Source organism: Dendropsophus ebraccatus, chromosome 9, assembly GCF_027789765.1.
Source record: "Dendropsophus ebraccatus isolate aDenEbr1 chromosome 9, aDenEbr1.pat, whole genome shotgun sequence".
Lineage (NCBI taxonomy): Eukaryota > Metazoa > Chordata > Amphibia > Anura > Hylidae > Dendropsophus > Dendropsophus ebraccatus.
Window position 1 is genome coordinate 66,682,053 of NC_091462.1, and position 18,054 is coordinate 66,700,106.

The window sequence follows — 18,054 nt, forward strand, 5'->3', positions numbered from 1 at the left end:
GTTAATAAATCACATTACCGATATGTCCTCTTTATTCTGGCATAATTTGGAACACATATTTTACTTTTTAGGGTGTTATGGGGCTTAGAAATTTATTAGCAAATTATCACATTTTGTGAAAGTTTCCAAAACTGATTTTTTTAGGGACCAGTTCTTTTTTTTTAAATGGATTTAGAAGTCTGGTATCCTGAAAACCCCCATAATTGACCCCATTTAGGAAAATAGACACCTTAAAGAATTAATCTAGGGTTATAATTAGCATTTAAACCCTACAGGGGCTGGAGGAAAGTATTCACAATTAGGCCGTAAAAACAAATCGAAAATGAAAATTTTCAAATATATACGTTTAGATTAAAGTTTCTCATTTTCAAAAGGAACATAAGAAAAAAAGCATGCCAAAATCTGTAACGCAGGTTCTCCTGAATACAATGGTACACCATATGTGGGCGTAAACCACTGTATGGGCACACAGCCGGGCTCAGAAGGGAAGGAGTGCCAATTAGCTTTTTTAATGCAGATTTTGCTGAAGAAATTTCTGAGCACCAGGTGCGTTTGCAGTGCCCTTGTAGTGTCCTCAGAACAGAATCCCCCCCCAAAAGTCACCCCATTTTCGAAAGTACACCCCTCAAAAAATTCATTTTAGGGTAGGATGAGCATTTTGACCCCACAGGTATTAGAGGAAAGTATTCAAAATTAGACAGTAAAAATGAAAAACTCAAATTTTTCAAATAATATGTTCGTTTAGTTTGAAATTTCTCAATTTCACAAGAAACATGAGAGAATCCGCACCCCAAAATTTGTAATGCAGGTTCTCCTGAGTACAACGGTACCCCATGTGTGGGCATAAACCACTGTATGGGCACACAGCCGGGCTCAGAAGGAAGGGAGCGCCAATTAGCTTTTTCAGTTCAGATTTTGCTGAAGTAGTTTCTGAGCGCCAGGTGCGTTTGCAGTGCCCCTGTAGTGTCCGCAGAGTAGAACCCCCCCTAAAGTCACCCCATTTTGGAAAGTAAACCCCTCAAAGAATTCATCTTGGGGTGCAGTGAGCAGTTTGACCCCACAGGTATTAGAGGAAAGTATTCAAAATAAGACAGTAAAAATGAAAAACTAAAATTTTCCAATAATAAGTTCCTTTAGTTTGAAATTTCTCAATTTTACGAGGAACAAGAGAAAAAAAAAGTACCCCAAAATTTGTAACGCAGGTTCTCCTGAGTACAACGGTACTGCATATGTGGGTATAAACCACTGCATGGGCACACAGCCGGGCTCAGAAAGGAAGGAGCCTCAATTAGCATTTTCCGTGCAGATTTTTCTGAAGAAGTTTCTGAGCACCAGGTGTGTTTGCAGAGCCCCTGTAGTGTCAGCAGAATAGATTCCCCCCAAAAGTCACCCCATTTCGGAAAGTACACCCCTCAAAGAATTCGTCTTGGGGTAGGATGAGCATTTTGGTCCACAGGTATTAGAGTAAAGTACTCGAAATTGGCCAGTAAAAATGAAAAACTTGAATTTTTCCAATAATATGTTGGTTTAGTTTAAAATTTCTAAATTTCACAAGAAACAGGAGAAAAAAAATGTACCCCAAAATCTGTAACGCAGGTTCTCCTGAGTACAACAGTACCCCATATGTGGGCATAAACCACTGTACAGGGCTCCAGATGGCGACCAAAATGGTCGCCAATGCGACTGATATTTTGCAAATGGCGCCCAGATTTATTAATCTGGGCGCCATTTGCGACTGGCCCCGGCGGCGGCGCGCTGTCTCTTTAAGTATCCCCGGCTGATGCGCGGCTGCCGGGGGTGTCCCATCCTATCCCCGGCAGCGCGGCGCATCAGTGAGCTGCCTGGGGCCCTGACTTCTGACACAGGAAGCGTCTCTGACGCGCGCTTCCTGTGCCGGAAGTCACAGCCCCGGCGTACAGAGAGCTCACTGATGCGCCGCGCTGCCGGGGATAGGACGGGACACCCCCGTCAGCCGCGCATCAGCCGGGGACAGCGTCCGAAGAAGAAGAGGATCGCCGGGGGAGCGGGTTGTCAGGTGAGTTTGTGTGTTTGTTTTTTTAAATACTGCTTAGCATAGAGGAAAGGGGGGGCATCTATAATGGGGGGAGAAGAGGGGCCATCTATAATCGGGGGAAGAGAAGGGGGGGCATCTATAATGGGGGGAGAAGAGGGGCCATCTATAATGGGGGGAAGAGAAGGGGAGGCATCTATAATGGGGGAGAAGAGGGGGCATCTATAATGGGGAGGAGGAGGGGGCATCTATAATGGGGAGGAGGAGGGGGCATCTATAATGGGGGGGAGGAGGGGGCATCTATAATGGGGGGGAAGAGGGGGCATCAATAATGGGGGTAGAGGGGGTCATCTATAAGGGGAGGGGGTATCTATAAGGGGGGGAGAAGAGGGGGCATCTATAATGGGGGGGAGGAGGGGGAATCTATAATGGGGGTAGAGGGGGTCATCTATAAGGGGAGGGGGCCATCTATAAGTGTAGGGCAAACTGGCTGCAGACACTGGGAGATAGATATATGCACAATTATTATTATCAGGGCCCCTCAGGTGTCTGTATTGTAGGGGGTCACTTGCATTAGTCACTAGGTGAGAGATATATCTATCTATATACACATCTTGTGGGGGGTCACTATGGCTGCAGTCATAAGTCTAGCTCAGTATGTATAGATTGTTGCAAGCTTTTAAAGGGAACCTGTCACCCCCGGTGCCGGGGTGACAGGCTACCAACCCCCCGTTAGAACCCCCTATACTCACCTCATCCCGCCGGGTCCCGCTTCTGGAGGTGGTCAGGTCACGGAGATCTCAGCCGCTGCAGCCCGGCGCGCACACTGAGAGATGAGTCCAACACTCATAGAGAATGACGGAGCGCTGGACTCTTCTGTCATTCTCTATGAGCGTTGGACTCATTTCTCAGCGCACGCCGAGCTGCAGCGGCTGAGATCTCCGTGACCCGACCATCTTCAGAAGCGGGACCCGGCGCGATGAGGTGAGTATAGGGGGTTCTAACGGGGGGTTGGGAGCCTGTCACCCCGTCACCGGGGGTGACAGGTTCCCTTTAAGTTCAAGTTCAGAAGAGTAAGCCTCATTAAAAGGCTAGCCAAGTGAGGCTGAAGTACTGAGTCAGACTGTATATGGTTGTCAAGTTGCAAGTTTCCATGTTGAACATTTTCAAACTAAGAAAAGAAAGGATCTAAAGGAGGAGGAGGCTGCCGTGGCCTCTGCACACAGTAAGTCCCATGTAACATAACATTAATTTTACATGGTTTAAAATGTTGGCGACCAAATATTCTATTTGGCGCCTAAATTTTTCAGGTTAGGAGCCAATGGCTCCCAGGTAAATTTTTTAGTCTGGAGCCCTGCTGTATGGGCACACAGCAGGGCTCAGAAGGGAAGGAGTGCCAATATGCTGAAGCAAAACTGCAGCTAGTAATAGTTATTAAATAGCGCAGTTACTAAAATAAAATAAAAAAATTAGATTGCAGGTAATGTGGGGTGGTTACGGACAGTCTGGGGTGGTTCCGGGTAATCTGGAGGTGGTTACGGACAGTCTGAGATGGTTACGGGTAATCTGGGGTGGTTACGGGTAATCTGGGGTGGTTACGGGTAATCTGGGGTGGATACGGTCAACATGGGGTGGTCACGGCCAACCTGCTGTGGTTAAGGCAACGTGGGGTGGTTATGGGCAACGTGGGGTGGATACGGACAACCTGCTGTGGTTACGGGTAATCTGGGGTGGTTACGGACAATCTGGAGGGGGTCACTGGCAATGTGCGGTGGTAACGGGCAACGTGCGGTGGTAACGGGCAACGTGCGGTGGTAACGGGCAACGTGCGGTGGTAACGGGCAACGTGCGGTGGTAACGGGCAACGTGCGGTGGTAACGGGCAACGTGCGGTGGTAACGGGCAACGTGCGGTGGTAACGGGCAACGTGCGGTGGTAACGGGCAACGTGCGGTGGTAACGGGCAACGTGCGGTGGTAACGGGCAACGTGCGGTGGTAACGGGCAACGTGCGGTGGTAACGGGCAACGTGCGGTGGTTACGGGTTAATTTGGGAGTAAACTGCAATTATTACTATAATAAAAAGTGTGTTTTATTTTTGGTATGTTTGTCACTTTTTGTACTTTATACATTCATTTTCACTATATTACTATGATTACTGTGATATTTTCTATCACAGTAATCATAGTTTAGTGACAGAGACCAAATTGGTCTCTGTCACTTTAAATTTTCAGAGCTGGCTGGTTGTGGGGGGGGGGGGGGGGGGGGGGGGGGACACTATCACTTTTTATCCCCTGTCACCAATCATTCATGGTGACAGGGGATAAAAAGTGCCTGGAGCACATGGTACAAGCGATCACTGCCCCATGCTCTCCGCTACCTCCGGTGGCGGAGAGCATGGGGCTTTAATTCATTTTTACTTTAGATCACTGTGAACAGACAGTCTGTTCACAGTGATGGCGGCCATCTTGGATCTGATGGCCGCCGCGGGGAGGGGGGTTAGTGATCGGGGCACTAGGGGGGCTGATCTGGGGTCTGATTTTACTTATTTCATCTCCCCCCCACCGTGGATTCACGGTGGGGGGAGATGAAATGCAGCGACGGCACCGGCCCGTTAGTGACCGCCGTTTCGGCGGTCACTAAGGGGTTAATGGGGGTCAGCTGCGGGATCGCAGCTGATTCTCATTATCTCCGGTGCTTCACTCAGATGAGAGCGGGATCGCTATCCCTGCAGCGATCCCGTTCTCATCACAAAGCCCCGTCAGTAACAGGAACGTATATGTACATTCCTACTGCATGGGGCATGTGCAATAGGAACGTATATATACAGATTGCTGACGTGAAGGGGTTAATGGTGTTCATCGGTTGGTATATTTAATGTACAGTTTAATAGAGGGAGTCATTACGGACGCGGCGATACCAAATATGTGTATCTTATTTATAGGGGGTCGTTTATAAAGGTAGGGTTGGTGAATGTGTATATTTATTTATTTATTTTAACTATTTATGTATTTAATTAATTTGTAATTGATTAATTAATGTATTTGTGTGTGTTTTCTTCTACTTTTGCAGATATATATATCATGCATTACAGCACATGATGTGTGCTGTAATGCATGATATAGTGAATGAGCTGTCAGCTTTACAGCTGACAGCTCATTCAAAGCTGAGTATTGGGAGGGAGCCAGAGCCGGATCCGGGGAGGGGGGAGCCAGGGGAGGGAGAGGGAGGGAGCTGGGGGGGGGGGGGGGAAGCACATGTGGATGAATGGATGCCGGATCGGGGGAGGTGGGCACAAGCGCACGGGGAGGGGGCTGGATCGCATGGATGGGGAGGGGGGGGGGGGGGCAGGGGGCTGATTTCATGGATGGAGAGGGGGCTGGATCGCATGGGGAGGAGCGGGGAGCAGCAGCACGGAGAGGAAGCTGGACTGGGGCGGGGGGAGCAGCACGGGGTCAGAGAGGGAAGGATAGAGGCTGGGGGAGGACATCAGCAGAGGTGGCAGGAGGAGGCAATGTCCGTAGCCTCCTCATGACGCCCTGATCAGCCGGAGGCATCAGATCTCCCCATAGACGCAGCGGTCGCAACGACCGCGGCGTCTATGGGGTTAACTGCCCGGGGGGGAGCACGGCTCCCCTCCGGGCAGTGGCAGCGGGAGGAGACTGTTACACAGCCTCCTCCCGCTGCCCGATCTCAGATAGGGTGAGCGGGGGGAGGCAGAAAAGGCATGACGTACAGGGACGTCATGATGCATTCTGGCACTGCTTTTCATGACGTCCCTGGACGTCATATTGGGGGAAGGGGTTAATGTTAAACTGTGCCTGTAATGCACCAAATGATTTCAAGTGACCATTCTCGAACAAGAGTTTAATGTTAGTAGTTCCTAATTTTTTCCAGCATTGTCTTCCCCCAAAAGTGTCCAATTCTTTTATAGAGTTACTTCCCCATACTGGGGTATACACTGTGCTCCGTGAAATCTTAAACCAAGTTTTCCAATTACACCACACCTTCTGCCACATTAACAAAGTAGGACAGTGCTTCAATTCTACATTCTCACATCTACCCGATTCCAAGAGCTCAAAAAGTGACCCAAACTCCCCTCCAAACTTCTCAAGAACTAATTCCCCTAACCATGTCATATTGCTTTTCTTTATATTACAGAGTACAATGGCAAAATAATACACTTGGAAATCCGGTAAGTCCATGCCCCCTTTGTCGGACAAGGCTGCAAACCTACTATATCTAGCTCTTACTCTTCCTTTCCCCCATAATCACCCCCGTAGCAGTCTATCCATTACCTTAAAATATCTGCACGGGATCAAGGAGGGAGCCGCTCGAAGAAAATATAACATTTGCGGCTGGACTACCATTTTTATTAAAGCAGCCCTGTCCGACATGGAGATCGCCAGCCCCGACCAAATCTTCACCTGTTTTTCCAACTTCTTCAGATATGGTTTAATATTGTTACCACAATATTCCTTCGGGCCATTGCTTATCTGCGTCCCCAAATATCCAAAACTTTTGTCCACTACCTGCAGTCTGCCATAATTGCATGAATCTCCATCCAGATTAAGCAACGTAGATTTCGTCCAAATAATCTCCAAACCAGCTAGATTGCCATAGTTCTCGAAATTATTCATGATACAGGGCAAAGACTCCTTTGAGTTTCGGACAAAGTAGTACATCATCAGCATACATAAGTGATTTTGTCTGCCACTCCCCTAGCTCCAAACCCTTCAATTGCTGGATCTCTCCTAATTGCCGCAGCCAACGGTTCAATGTAAAGCGCAAATAAAAGGGGTGACGGTAAGCACCCCTGCCGGGTGCCCCTTGTCAACACAAAATCTGTTAAATTACCACTGATGGTCAGACACGCCACCGGGTTGGAATATAACATACGTACCCATTTAATAATTTCCGGTCCAAGATTATACTCCCCCAGTACAGCCCATAAGAATCCCCACTCCACCCTGTCAAACGCCTTTGTGGCATCTATAGACAGGATGGAGCGGGGGACATCAACCTCCAACTGCATATTCATTATGACCCTTTCGATATTATTAAAAACCGATCTGCAGTTATAATTTTACCCTGCTCCGCTCTAATAGCCGTAATCTCCTGCTTCTCTTTTTGTGCTCGGACAATGTCCGCTAATAATTTGTTGGGCTTACCACCCTCCACAAAAAATTTCTGATTAGAGAAATTTTTTTTTATTTTGAGCCTTCTCAGTTAAAGCTAAAGAAAACTCCCTTTGAGCTTTTAGCAACCTTTCTCTATTCTCCTGTGTAGGGCTCGCCCCATATTCTTCCTCTATCTGTTCTAATTTGGTCTGGAGCATCCGCTCCTTCTCGCAAAATCCTTTTTAACACTGAATAATTTCTTTATTAATCCTCTAAGGAATGCCTTTAATGCATCCCAAACGGTATGGATCGAAGCGGAGTCTCTATTGATCTGCCAAAAACATTCAATTTCCTGCTGTAATTTATTATCACCATCTATAATAAAAACCCAATGTGAGTTTATTTTGTACAGTTTCTTTACATTAGCTCGAGGGAACTGCCTACAGTCAATTTCCACTATGACTGGAGAGTGATCTGAAATGCCCTGTATCCCATATGACATCTTTTCCACCCTTCTTACTGCCTCCTTATTCCCCAATACCATATCAATCCTGGATGAAGAGTTAAAGGATTTACTGTAACATGAAAATCTAATCTTTTGAGGGTACAAGCATCTCCAAACATCCTCCCATCCCACCTCGCGAGCAAAATTTACCAGCGGGGTAGGATGGGGGGAGGCAGACACTCTGTCAGACCTTCTATCCAGACTGGGGTTCATCACTGCATTAAAATCGCCGCAGACATATATAGGGACATTACTCTTATCCTTTATAAAGGAGGTCAGTTTGTATAATCTCTCCAAGCTGAAAGGAGGGGGGGGGGGGAATATATACGAAAGATAGAACCACGTTCACTCCTTCAATATAACAGTACAGAAAAATGTAACGCTCTCTCTGATCTATAACCTTATCTATTAATTTAAAGTTAATGCGACTATGCACTAGAACGGTCACTCCAGACGAGTAGCCTGACCCTGTCGCATGAAATTGATGAGAGGCCCATTTACAATGTAATCTATGAGTTGTATCTTTCACCGTATGGGTCTCTACTAAACATATAATTGCTGGTAAATAGTTTTTAATTAAATCGAACATGGCTCTTCTTCTGCACCTATCCCACATCCCTCTCACATTCCATGTAAGGATACGGATCCCCATTCAAAACAAGAACAAAAAAAGAAAAGAAAAAAAAAACCCTCTCCTCTGCTCTTACCCACCCTCTCCCGACTAATTCCCAACCCTCCCGATCCCCTCCCCCCCTCATGACCCCCACCGCCCTTTAAGACGCCCGAAGTCTCTAAGCTACCACTAATACTCCCGACCTCGCCTACCCACATTCAGCCCCCTGCATAAACCGTTCATTTTAATCATTTCTAGCCAACATCCCCGCCCTTCTTCATCCTCCATTTTAAAGGGGGAGGCTGTCCAACCATTTCATAGCATCCTCTGGTGTTTGAAAGAAGTGGACTGTGTCTTTATATATCACCCTTAGCTTTGAGGGAAAGAGTAAAGAAAATGCTATTTTGGCCTCGAATAAACGTCTTTTCACATCTTTAAAGCTCTCTCTCTTTTTTTGCGTACTTCTAGTGTAATCCGGAAAGAGGGCTACTCTGGACCCATTAAATAGCATCTCCTTGTCCTCTCTTGCTTTCTTTAATACAGAGTGTCTGTCCTTAGATAATGTCATTTTAATAATAAATGTCCTTGGGTATGACCCAGGTGGAGGCTTCTTCCCTGGGACCCTGTGTGCTCTTTCAATGTCCCACTGAGGAAAATTTTCTTTAATCCAATTCTGGCAAAATTTTATTGTGTCCTTTCCTTCCACACCTTCTGGGAAACCAATCCACCTTATGTTAGATCTTCTGGACCTATCTTCTAAGTCAGTAAGCTTATCTTGTAAGGCGACCATTTATTTCCAACGTTTTAATAGAAGCTAGGGAGGTCTTCATTTGAGCTTGCAGGTCTGGAACAGCATTTTCGATCTCCCTAACACGGGACCTTATCTTGTTACAGTCCTCTCTTACTAGAGACACATCTGTTGACAGCCCCCCTGAGTTTTAACCTCCATTAGGCCTAGGTTACATTTCTGTACTTCAGCCAAAATTTGTTCCAACACTGTTATGCTCTTCCTCTACCTCTTCTGAAGTGATCCCCTCCCCCTCCAAAGGAGTGTATCTGGAGCCTTTGCCATACTCCGTTCGCACATTAGGGGATACTGCTTTATTATTGCGAGTTTTTGTTGACACATTAGGGGGATTTCAAATACTTATCAATCTTCAGCGGTTGAACTTGTTCAGCATTCCCGCCAGATTTCCTGCTGGCTGCTTTAGGGCCCATATCTTCGCCAGTCCTGATTTTGTTCAGGGAAGAAGCAACACCAGATGAGTGCAGATTAGTAGCGGCTGTTTAGCTTTCCCTCAGCAGCGATATCATAAAAGGTTAATGGATAGAAAGTAGGCTGATGGGTCAGGAACGAGATTCTGTCTCTGCTGCGGCCCCAAGATCACAGTGCAGTTTGGTACTTGTCGGGAAAGAGTTCCCTCCTCAAGATCCCTAGCATCGGCTGCTGGAGTAATGGCGCCCACGACATGATATCCCTATATCCTTATTCTATAGGTCAGTCCGAACACAACCATATGCTGGTTACACAGATTCCCTAGTGTTTATAATATATATATATTTTTTAAATGAAATCTTTCGGCAATTAATTAATAAAATGGGCCTATTGTGACGCTTCTAACAGTTTTATTTTTTTACCTACAGGGCTGTATGGGGTGTAATTTTTTCCGCCATGATCTCTAGTTTTTATTAATACCATATTTGTGAAGATCGAACGTTTTGAACACTTACTTTTTTTAAAAATATATAATGTAACAAAATCGGTAATCCGCGCACTTTTCCCTCTTTTCGTGTATGCCGTTCACAATGACGCTTGTTATATTTTAATAGATCAGACAATTACGCACGCTACGGTATATTATATGTTTATTTATTTTTATATGTTTTATTTATATAATGGGATAGGGGGGATGATTTCAACTTTTATTGGGGGAGGGGCTTTGGGGTAGTGTAATCGTGTTTTTAACTTTTTTTTTTTACACATTTGAAGTGTATTAGTAGTTTGAAGTGAAGTTAGTATTGATCAGTGTTATCAGCACTCTGCTCATTGAGCCTGCCTGAGCAGGCTCAGTGAGCAGATCGCCGATCAGACCGCACGGAGGCAGGTGAGAGACCTCCGGCGGTCCGTTTTAACGATCAGGACCCCCGAAGTCACACTGCGGGGGTCCCAATCGGTAAGTGACAGGGAACTCCCCCTGTCACTTACACGCCGCGTCCGCGCCTCATGAACGGTGAGGTGGCGGCTGCTGATTGCAGCCGGCCCCCACCTGCTATGAAGCGCAATCCGCTCCGGAGCACGCTTCATAGTGGGAGAAACATCCAGGACGTACAGTAACGTCCAGGGTCGTCTGGTGACAGACTTCCATGACATAACTCTACATCCAGGGTCGTCTAGGGGTTAAATGATATTTTGGGATTTCCGTTATTCATTTTATGGCAGATTGAAAGAAGCCATTACAAAGTACATCTGCTCCTGAAAAAAAAACAAGCCCTCACATGGCCTGTTGGTGGAAAAAGGAAAGAGTTCAGGGTCTTAGAAGGTGAGGAGGAAAAAAACGAAGATGCAAAAGTGACAATTGGCCTGGTCCTTAAGGCCATTTCAGGCCCGGTCCTTAAGGTGTTAACGCCATGTCCTTAAAACAAGTCAAAATAAGGCTAATTTTTGTGTGTGGCCTCCACGTGCCTGTATGATCTTCTTACAACGCCTTGGCATGCACCTGATGAGGTTGCAGATGGACTCTTGAGGGATCTCCTTCCAGACCTGGACTAAGTATCCGCCAACTCCTGGACAGTCTGTGGTGCAATGTGACATTGGTGGATGAAGCGAGACATGATGTCCCAGATGTGCTCAATTGGATTAAGGTCTGGGGAATAGACAGGCCAGTCCATAGCTTCTATGCCTTCATCTTGCAGGAACTGATGACACTCCAGCCACATGAGGTCTAGTATTTTCTGCATTAGGAGAACTGACCAACTGCCAAACTAGTCATGCAGGCAGGCAGCAGATTGTTGCAGGCAGCAGATTGTTCTCCACGGCGTCTCCAGACTGTGTTAGGTCTGTCACACATGCTCAGTACGAACCGGCTTTCATCTGTGAAGAGCACAGCGCGACATTGGCGCATTTGCCAATCCTGGTGTTCTTTGGCAAATGCCAAGTGTCCTGCACGGTGTTGGACTGAGAGCACAACCCCCATCTGTGGGAGTCAACCCTAATACCATCCTCATGGAGTCTGTTTCTAACAGTTTGAGCAGACACTTGCACATTTCTGGCCTGCTGGAGGTAATTTTGCAGGGCTCTGGCAGTGCTCCTCCTGTTCTCCTTGCACAAAGGCAGAGGTAGTGGTCCTGCTGCTGGGTTGCTGCCCTTCTCCACGTCTCTTGGTGTACTGGCCTGTCTCATGGTAGCGCCTCCAGCCTCTGGACACTACGCTGAGAGACATAGCAAACCTTACTACAGTATACATTGATGTACCATCCTGGATGAGCTGGACTACTTGAGCCACTTGTGTGGGTTGTAGAGTCCGTCTCATGCTACCACAGGTATGAAAGCACCACCAACCTTCAAAAGTGACCAAAACATCAGCCAGAAAGCATAGGTACCCACCAGCAGAACCACTCCTTTGAGTGTTATTTGCTGATTGCTAATAATTTCTACATGTTAAAAATATCGTTAGGTCAACACTTATAAATGGACAATAATAAGTGTTTGGTCTACACGACGCTCGCACAGCAGTAAAAGGTAGGCTGCTATAGATGCTATTAGGAGAGACCCGTACTCTCAAAAGTAGTAGTAAAATCTGACAATCAAGTGCTTCTAACCTAACTCTGGATATGATACTGAATATAGAACTTACTGTTAAGCAGTGGGTTCTCTCATGGAAGTCCATTTGTAGGTTCAAATTCCCAAAGTAGGAAGTGTCTATGATGTGTGCTGTGAGCGTGCCCTGGCCGGTGGCACTGCTACAACCAGCTCCAGTGTTCCGTTGGTGTTCTTGGTGACGTCAGTTTTACTGCGGAGTCTCTAGAGGACCAAAATTCCAACCAACGCTTTTCAGTGCAGCCTTACACCTCTGTCAGGGATGTGGGTTTCCTCCTTTAAAAAGGTATGTATCCTGGGAATATTTATCATGTTAACTCCTCACCTTCACTTCCATGTCTGTCTCCCTCCCACTGCTGAAGTTACGTTACGATTGCAGCATACCCATTCATTCAATACCATTGTGGTCCCATCATCATTGGGTGTACTTTATTTATACGATACTATCATGACTTTTATACTCGTTTACCTATATGATTTTTTTATAAAACGTTGCACTTTTTTTTCTATTCAGAGCTGTCTTTATTCTTCGAATAGACAGGTAATTTCTACCTCTTTTCCATTTGCACAACAGCGTGTGAAATTGATTGTCAATCAGTGTTGCTTCCTGATTGTGCTTTTACATGGAACGATTATGGTTTGAATTTGAGCGATAATCAGCTCGTGTAAACACAGCAAACGATCAAACGGCGAGCGAGAAAGTGTTCATTTTGATCTTTCAACATGTTTGCAAATAGTCATTGGTCACTCGCAAAAAATTCGCAGATCGCTTTGTGTAAACAGTCTTTCAATGATTTACCTTGTGTGCGACATAGGCTTAAGCGATCTTAAACTATCGCAATAACGACTTTTTCAAACGATCGTTCCTTCTAAACGCTGATAGTTATAAAAACCAAATTGATACTTCGAAATCGTTAAACGATCGATTGAGCGAGTTATCGCTCCTTGTAAAAAAGGACCATAAGTGGACAGTTTGATTTCACAGAAGTTTGATTTACTTGGAGTTATATTGGGTTGTTTAAGTGTTCCCTTTATTTTCTTGAGCAGTGCATTTAATTCAAGGATCCCTACAAGTATGACTGTTAGTTAAGATGCAAATGCCCCTTAACCCCTGTCACTGACACAAATTTTTTTTTGCAGAAATCAATAGTCCAGGCATTTTTAAGAAACTTTGTCATTGGGTTTATTAGCCGAAAAATGCATTTTTATAAATGAAAAAGCAGTTTGAAACGCTCACCCCTGTCTTCATTGTTCTCCTATGGAGAGAGCTAAATAAAAGACCAAAACAGGGCAACAAAGAGTTAATCTACAAATACCTCACCCTGTATCTCCTCAGACCATCAGCACTGACCTTTCTGACCTCTGATTACAGCTGTCACCCAGCTCCTGCCTGTAATACCTTTGTTCTCGGCTTTCTGCTGCATGCCAAGGGCCCTATTCTACCGGACGATTATCTTTCAGATTATTGTTAAATTGTTCGAAACTAAACGATAATCGTTTGGTTGAAATGCAGCTAACGATGAACGACCGAACGAGAAATCGTTGATGGCTTTATAAGACCTGGACCTATTTTTATCGTTGCTCGTTTGCAAAACGGTCGCATTGAATAAGACATTGTTCGGTCGTTCGCAATAGATACAAACGCAATAGCGAAGAAATAGCTACGAAAAACCGATCACAATTACGATAATAAGTAACGATTATCTTTCCATGCAAATGATAATCGTCCGGCAGAATAGGGCCCTAACTCCCTCCTTCCTCCCCCCCACTCCCTTCTCTATAGGAACAGAGTGTGACTCATGCAACAAGTCACAATTTCCAGATTTTTTGCAGTGGATGGAAAAGAGGAGAGGGGGGGGGGACCTGGGAAAAGGCTTTTTTAATGCAGATAATGGCATATTTGGCTAAAAAAAAACAATAACAAAGTTTCTTAAAATCGCCTGGACTATTGATTTCTGCAAAGAAAAAAAAAAAATACAACACCTTAAAGGGAATGTGTCGCAAAGTATAAAAAAAAATTGAAAGTGTTAAAACTGAATGTTATTTTTTTTGTTAATTTATGTGTTTTTTATTTTTTGTACATGTAAGGATATATGAAAAATTTACAATCTAATTTTTCATATTTCCCAGTGATGGCCACCAGGGGGAGCTCCAGCAGCAAACTGCTGGTAAAAGCAGCCTGAAATGGGGATGCTGAAAAAAAGAGGCAGTCTCTGCTCAACTGCTCTGACATAATCACCTCCCTCCTCTTTTCACAGGGGAAAAGAGGGGAAAGGTGATATTATATGTACTCTTGGGCAGCGCCATTTTGTTGTTGTCTGCACAGCAGTACAGATAGAAGAAGCATGTCCCTAGCCTTTCATAATACACCTCAGCTGCTGTAGAACTTCCTAATATCCCTCAACCTGCTGAAGAACCAAATACAGCTCACCTGCCCACACTCACCTCCCACACTTCACACCGCCCATCCCCCGCATGCATATAGTATTTTTGTTACACTCACACAGACAGCTCATGTCACACATTACACAGGTAGAGGGTATATAATACACGAGAGTACAGGCTATTGTTCTCTGGTTTCCGCAGTGTCACACATTACATAGGTAGAGAAGGTGGGGGTGTGTGTGTGTGTGTGTGTGTGTGTGTGTGTGAGTGATTATTATATTATATATACATATATATATATATATATATATATATATATATATATATATATATATATATATATATATATTATATATATATATAATTTTTTTTTTTTTTTTTTTTTTTACAGGCTATTGTTATCCGGTGTCAGCAGTGTGTCACATTACACAGGTAGAGGAGGTAAGTGGGCCGAGGGGAGAGGCTAAGGTGACAGAGGTGACAGGCTGGGGTGACAGGGGAGATGGGGGAGAGGCTGGGTTGACAGGGGTGATGGGGGAGAGGCAGGGGTGACAGGCTGGGGTGATGGGGGAGAGGCTGGGGTGACAGGCTGCCCCCCCCCTGCCACTCACCGTTCAGCAGACCGTCGCCGCAGGCCAGCCAGGGGTGGGCTTGGTAGAATGGTTCCCCCCAGTACAATTACGGGGCCGGGGTGAGCTTCCAGGATAGAGAGGCTGTAATACACCGGCCCGGAAGCTCACAGCTGCAGCCGCCCGGTGCCCGGACTTCTCTTCAGCTCGGCTGCGGTCATGTGACATTGCGGCACCACCGAACAGTAATGTCACATGACATTATATATATATATATATATATATATATATATATATATATAAAATCTCTATATTTTTGCATAAAATATGCTGCGAAGCCAGAATAAAAATTATATGCGCGGTGAAATTGAAAAAACCCACAATTCTTTTTCTTTGGGAGGGCTTTGTTTTAACGCCATTTCCCCTATGGAAAAACTGACATATGGTATATGTTCCTCAAGTTGGTACGATTAAAACGATATGCAACATGTAACATGTCTAACTTTTATATTGATGGCTCACAAAAAAATTAAAACCTTTAATAGAAAATAAACGTTCCTTAAAATTGCTCTATTCCCATGCTTATAGCGCTTTTATCCTTTGGTCTATGGGGCTGTTTGATGTGTCATTTTTTGCGCCATGATCTTGTGCATATGTGTCTTTTTGATCACTTATTACAATTTTTCTGTATTTGATGCGACCAAAAATGTGCAATTTTTTTGCGCTTACGCCATTTACCGTGAGGGATCATGAATGAAATAAATTACTATTTCGGGCGATTAGCGATACCAAACAGGTTTGTTTATTTAGATTTATAAAATGGGAAAAGGGGGTGAATTAGGGGAGGGGGTTATTTATTAATAAAAACACTTTATTCTTTTTTCACATACAGTAATTAGAAGCCCCTGGGGGACTTCTATATACACAGCACTGTTCTCCCATTAAGATCAATGCTGTGTATATAACAGAGCCCCAAGCAACAGATCGGTGCTCTATTATAATGGTCAGCTGCAGACCATCTGAATGGATTGCCGACGACGCTGAGCCCCGACCAGCTCATTAGAACGGATCTCCCCTCAGCGATCGCATCGCGCGGGGGGGGGATGCCCCACTAGACACCAGGGAGACATATACTATACATATACTATCCAAATGCAGCTGTCAAATGCCAAATGCAGCTAATACCCGCGGTCCCTGGCTACACATAGCAACCGGGGACCACGGGCTGCAGAGAGTGCTCATGCCGGGAGCCCTGTCTGATCCCCCTTAACGGCCGCATGACAGGTATACCAGTCATGCGTCGTTAAGGGGTTAAAGATAGGAACACAGCCGTTGTTTTGAAATAACAGCAAATATTTGCCATTAAATGACAGCCATCCACTCAATTACAACATTGTGTTAACATAGGCTTTGTGTTTACAATCCACTCCTGGTTTTGGTTGCAATGACGACCTGACATGAGGACCAAATACTGCCTGAAATATACTGTGTGTGAACCCAGCCTTAAACACTAGGAGGAAAGAAAAAAAATTGAAGTGCAAAAGGTCTGCCCTTGCATTTTTACACCTACAGACCCACATGAAGTTTTTTTTTTTGCAACACCAATTGTACTTGACAGATGTAATTTTTCCATAAAATATGCTGCAAAACTAGACAAAAATTTGCACAGTGAAACTATGAAAAATAAAGGAATTTAGCTACGTTTCTTAAGTCAGTACAAGGTTTTCTTATTGAATTTATTTTTAATGGTTAAATAGACAGCACAGATGATAATTCTATGCTGGCTATTAGAAGTGGCCACCAGTTGCTGATAGCAGCCAGGTGCCGCTAACTATAGAGGGGGCTCTATACATAAGCCCTTTCTATAACCCCTCCCTAATCCAAAAATAGTATACCCATACGTCATGGATTGCCAAGGGGTTAATGATTATAACTAAATAAATGTTACAAGGACTCAAACTAATATATAACCAAAAGAAAACAAATTCATCACTTTACCTTTGTTGGATCAATAATTCCTTTTTCTACCATATTAACATATTCCCCAAGCATAGCATCATATCCAACTTCAGAAGGGCTCTGCAGAATCTTTTCAACCACCAATGAGCCTTCTACGCCTGCATTCTTTGCTATTGTCATGGCGGGAATCTTCAATGTTTTTCTAATTATTTCAATTCCTTAAAGGGGGAAAAAAAAAATGTTAAAAACTGACATTTGAATATTTATAATTTTTTTCTTTAACTAAAACCAAGACAGACCACCCCTCGCATCGGGCTTTATGTTGTGTTACATCTAAGCGCCATTCAATTCACTGCAATACTACACCATAACCGAGAACCAGAGTAGTTTCCAATGTTTCTGGAATAAAGCAGTTATATTTCTCTAACCCTGGATAACCTCTTTAACCCCTTAACGACATCGGGCGTAAACTTACGCCCTCGCGCCCTGGTACTTGGCGCATCAGGGCGTAAATTTACGCCCGATGTTTCCCCGATCGCTGCGTGTTCGCACACAGCGATCGGGAAAGATGGCCTGCTATAAGTCATAGCAGGCCATCTTAGCTTCTCGGCACGGGGGGTGGTTAACACCCCCCGTGCTTACGATCGCTGCTATAGGCTGATCAATTCAGATCAGCCAATAGCGGCGATCGGAACCTTTCCGGGTCATCGGTGACCCGATGACCCGGAAAAAAATGGCGGTCGGTGCTGTCCGAGGACTACACCGACCGCCATTACTGTAAAAAGTAATGGTGGTCACCGTGCCACCGGCACGATCGCCGTTCACGGCGATCGGGTCGGTGACACGGCGATCAGAGTCCCACAAAATAATAAATACCTGCCCTGGACCCCTCAGCTAGGTAGCCGAGGGGTCCAGAGCAGGTATTTGTACATTACTCACCTGTCCCGGGGTCCTGATCGGCGTCTTCCGGGTTCGCAGCGTCCTCCATCTTTCCGGCGCGTCTTCGGATCTTTCCGGCGGTCTCAGTCGTCTTCTCTCGGCTATTTTCGGCTCCAGCCTCGTCATTTTCCGGATTTTG

At 45.1% G+C, this 18,054-nt stretch overlaps 1 protein-coding gene across 1 annotated transcript in view; it reads right to left on the minus strand.

Annotated features, from left to right (window-relative positions):
* HSPD1 (heat shock protein family D (Hsp60) member 1) overlaps nucleotides 1-18,054 on the minus strand; it is a 121,530-nt gene that overhangs the window by 16,540 nt on the left and 86,936 nt on the right. The window contains exon 11 of the mRNA XM_069983566.1: nucleotides 17,016-17,194. Within this exon, the coding sequence (XP_069839667.1) occupies nucleotides 17,016-17,194 (179 nt within the window). The remainder of the gene's footprint in view (nucleotides 1-17,015; nucleotides 17,195-18,054) is intronic.